Raw genomic sequence first — 2,984 nt, forward strand, 5'->3', positions numbered from 1 at the left:
CACGGAGTAAGATATTTGGATGGAGCAACGGCTACGTGTAAGGAACTGTCACCCGGCGGCGGCCGGGGCTCCTGTCTCGACCGCCGGCCGCTGCGCAGCGCTACTGTCGCTACGGCGACTCGCCGCGGGGCTGGCGGCCGGGCGCTTACGGGCGCTCGCGCCGCCCTGCGCTTTCCACGGCCCTAGGTCCTTAACCGTTCAACGTAGCTGGGTGGGACCCAAGTACTTTATTGTAGAGCAAGGTTCAAGCTTTCCGACGCTATAAAAGTTTGTTCGATACGATCAATACAGCCTGAACAGGAGCCAAGGAAAAATCGCCGGCTCACGCGCACCGGCCGCCCGGGCCGACGCGCGCGGCTTTCCTCGGCTCTATCTCTTAAACCATAGGAAATAGAGGGTAGGTCAAAGCGGGGCGAATGTAGCCCAAAGTTCAAGCTTTCCAACGGTATAAGTGTTTGTTCGATCCGACGGACGCAGCTCAGTGGAGAGACCCTCAAAGTTCGCCGGGACGACTGACCGCGCCGGGCCATGGTCGTCCTCGGGCTCGGCTGGGCTCGGCTCGCCGTCGGGCTCGGACCGAATGGTCGACGGTATAGACGTAATATCAAGGTTTTAAGAAGATTCTGTTCAATGTCATGTTATGAAAACCACTTCAGCGCCAGGAATAGTTTTTAATTCACATTAATTTTACATTAAAATGCTTGTTTGTCAGTGTTACACAAAGACTACTCCGATGAACCCGCCGTCCCATTCAAATTTGCACTGGTTTCGCGGCTAAATCCCTTGCGTTAAAATTAACAAAATTTAGAAACTATCGTCGAAAAGGCCTAACTTTTCGAGAGAAAACCAAAACAAAAGCCGTGATAACCCTTCAGACCATCACAGTTGACTTATGGCCAGACAAAATGCCTTATTGTTTTGTACCAGATTGTAAAGGAGGGTCCAAGGCCCAACTTCAGTATTATGAGGACAACAATTTACCCAAGTTACATTTCTTTCAAGCTCCTAATGAGGTAACATAGATCCTTGTAAGCCTTTGTACAATGCCTGCTGACTGAGAACAATGGCTTACATCAGGAGATCTTTACTAAAAGCTTCAAAATAATTTTTCTTGTGGCACATGAAAATAATGACCCGGCCTAATCCTTGTCTAATCACTATGTAAATTAATTAATTCATCTAAATTCTAGTCATGAAGTCCTTTGTTCGGATTTATTAAGGTTGTGCTTGGCCTTTTGTTTCACTCTTTTGCCAACTTGTACAGATCTCCTGAAAGGATAGTAGTCGTATTACATGTTTGATTAGACCAAAAATAGATACAGTACATAGTGATTTTAAGTACATTCCCTGAGTACATACCTGGGTTTGATTGGTTTGATTTAGAAACAAAAAGTGACAGCAAACTTGTAATAATTTACACAACTTGCTTTAAAATTGTACTGACTATTTTGGGCCGAAGTAAGTCACAGACAGTCCAATAAAATTATAGGGGTAGAAAACGTGGACATCAATTAAGTCAGCTAGTTTCTGCACTATATTTCATTCAAATTCTGAAACAAAACTACACTTTATTTGCAGGAGGCTAGAATAAAATGGTCTCATATAATTAAGAGAGAAGAGACAGTTTGCAAAGGAAATAAAAAAGCAAAGCAACTTAAGTATCTGAAAAAAACTGACAGGGTTTGCTCTGAACATATTCCTGAAGAGTACTTAATTTTGTATGATGAAGTTAAGATTAATGGAAATGTGGTTCGCTCACCAAGAGAAAGAGCGGGACTCAGACCTGGTGCTATGCCAGTCTTGCTGGACAAATATCCCCCATATTACCAGCCTAAGATCACTCACAGAAAGCCTCCAGCTGAACGTTCTGATCTGGGACCTGCTGCCAAAAAAGAAAAAAAAGATATCTTAGACACTCAAGATACAAGAACCATTCCAGATTCCATTCCAGAAAACCACCACACTGACATACAGGATACTGACCAAATAGAAGAAGTCCAACCAGCAAACAACAGTGACAGTGAAATTTCCAGAAGCACCTCAGAGACCTGGTCATGTTGTTTAGTTACAAAGCTGCAATTGCCCATTAACTGGGTTTGTTGCAACACCCTGAATGAAAAAGAGAAATTTGTAGCACACATTGATCCAAAAACAAGAGTAACCGATAAAACAATTAATTTTATAGGCACAAATTTACCTGAAATTGAAGTAAGGGGAGTCCCTATAACTTTTGTGAATCTTCCACCAAAAATTTGCTCAATCAAAGATGCTGAAAAAATAGTCAATAAAGTTGACCTTATTAGAGTATGTGCTGGAACTGGAATAGTTAGAAAACCATACAGTGAAGGTTGCGAGGGAGGTGTCATGAGTAAGCATCAAGTACGATGCAAGTTCTGTGCAGCTGAAAAAGAGCGCCAGAGAAAAATTGAACAACGAAGGGATAAAGCAGAGGAAAGGAAGGAAAGAAAAAAAATAAAAATGAAGAACACTGTACGTTCCTTGAAAAGGTCAAAACTAAATCTATTGGAAAAGGTAAGTTGTTCATTTTAAAGGGACTAAATGCTTGGCAGCAGTAAGCCAAAACTAATGTTCTGCTGTTTTTACAGGTTCGAAAGTACAAGGTCAGATTGCAAAATATGCAAGCTGAGTGTGAGAAGAAAAATGAGGATGTACTTCAGAGTGCTATATCTAAGTTACCTCCAGCCCAACAAGAAGCTGTGAAAGCATGTTTTAATGCCTCCAAACGCAAGGGGCCATCCGGGAATAGGTACACTGCCCAATGGGTGTATGAATGCCTGCTGATGCGTAACAAGGATAAAAAATTATACAACCATATAAGGGTGCACCAGATTTTAGCTCTCCCAACTCTTTCCACAATTAATGGCTACCTCAGAAATTACGGTGGCTGTTTTGGGTTCCAGCCTCAAACACTCCAAATGTTGGCAGAAAAAACAGCAGACCTGAAAACCAGACAAAGGCGTGGT

General features: G+C 42.6%; 1 protein-coding gene across 1 annotated transcript in view; it reads left to right on the forward strand.

Annotated features, from left to right (window-relative positions):
- Positions 1-13: 13 nt before the first annotated feature.
- The window catches only part of LOC127749500 (uncharacterized), a 3,127-nt gene continuing 156 nt past the window's right edge, over positions 14-2,984 (forward strand). Inside the window, exons 1-2 of the mRNA XM_052267847.1 lie at positions 14-2,532; positions 2,607-2,982. Coding sequence (XP_052123807.1) covers positions 1,792-2,532; positions 2,607-2,982 — 1,117 coding nt within the window. The 5' untranslated portion in view covers positions 14-1,791. The remainder of the gene's footprint in view (positions 2,533-2,606; positions 2,983-2,984) is intronic.

The sequence above is a fragment of the Frankliniella occidentalis genome, unplaced genomic scaffold, assembly GCF_000697945.3.
Source record: "Frankliniella occidentalis isolate FOCC.00 unplaced genomic scaffold, Focc_3.1 Scaffold60, whole genome shotgun sequence".
Classification (NCBI taxonomy): Eukaryota; Metazoa; Arthropoda; class Insecta; order Thysanoptera; family Thripidae; genus Frankliniella; species Frankliniella occidentalis.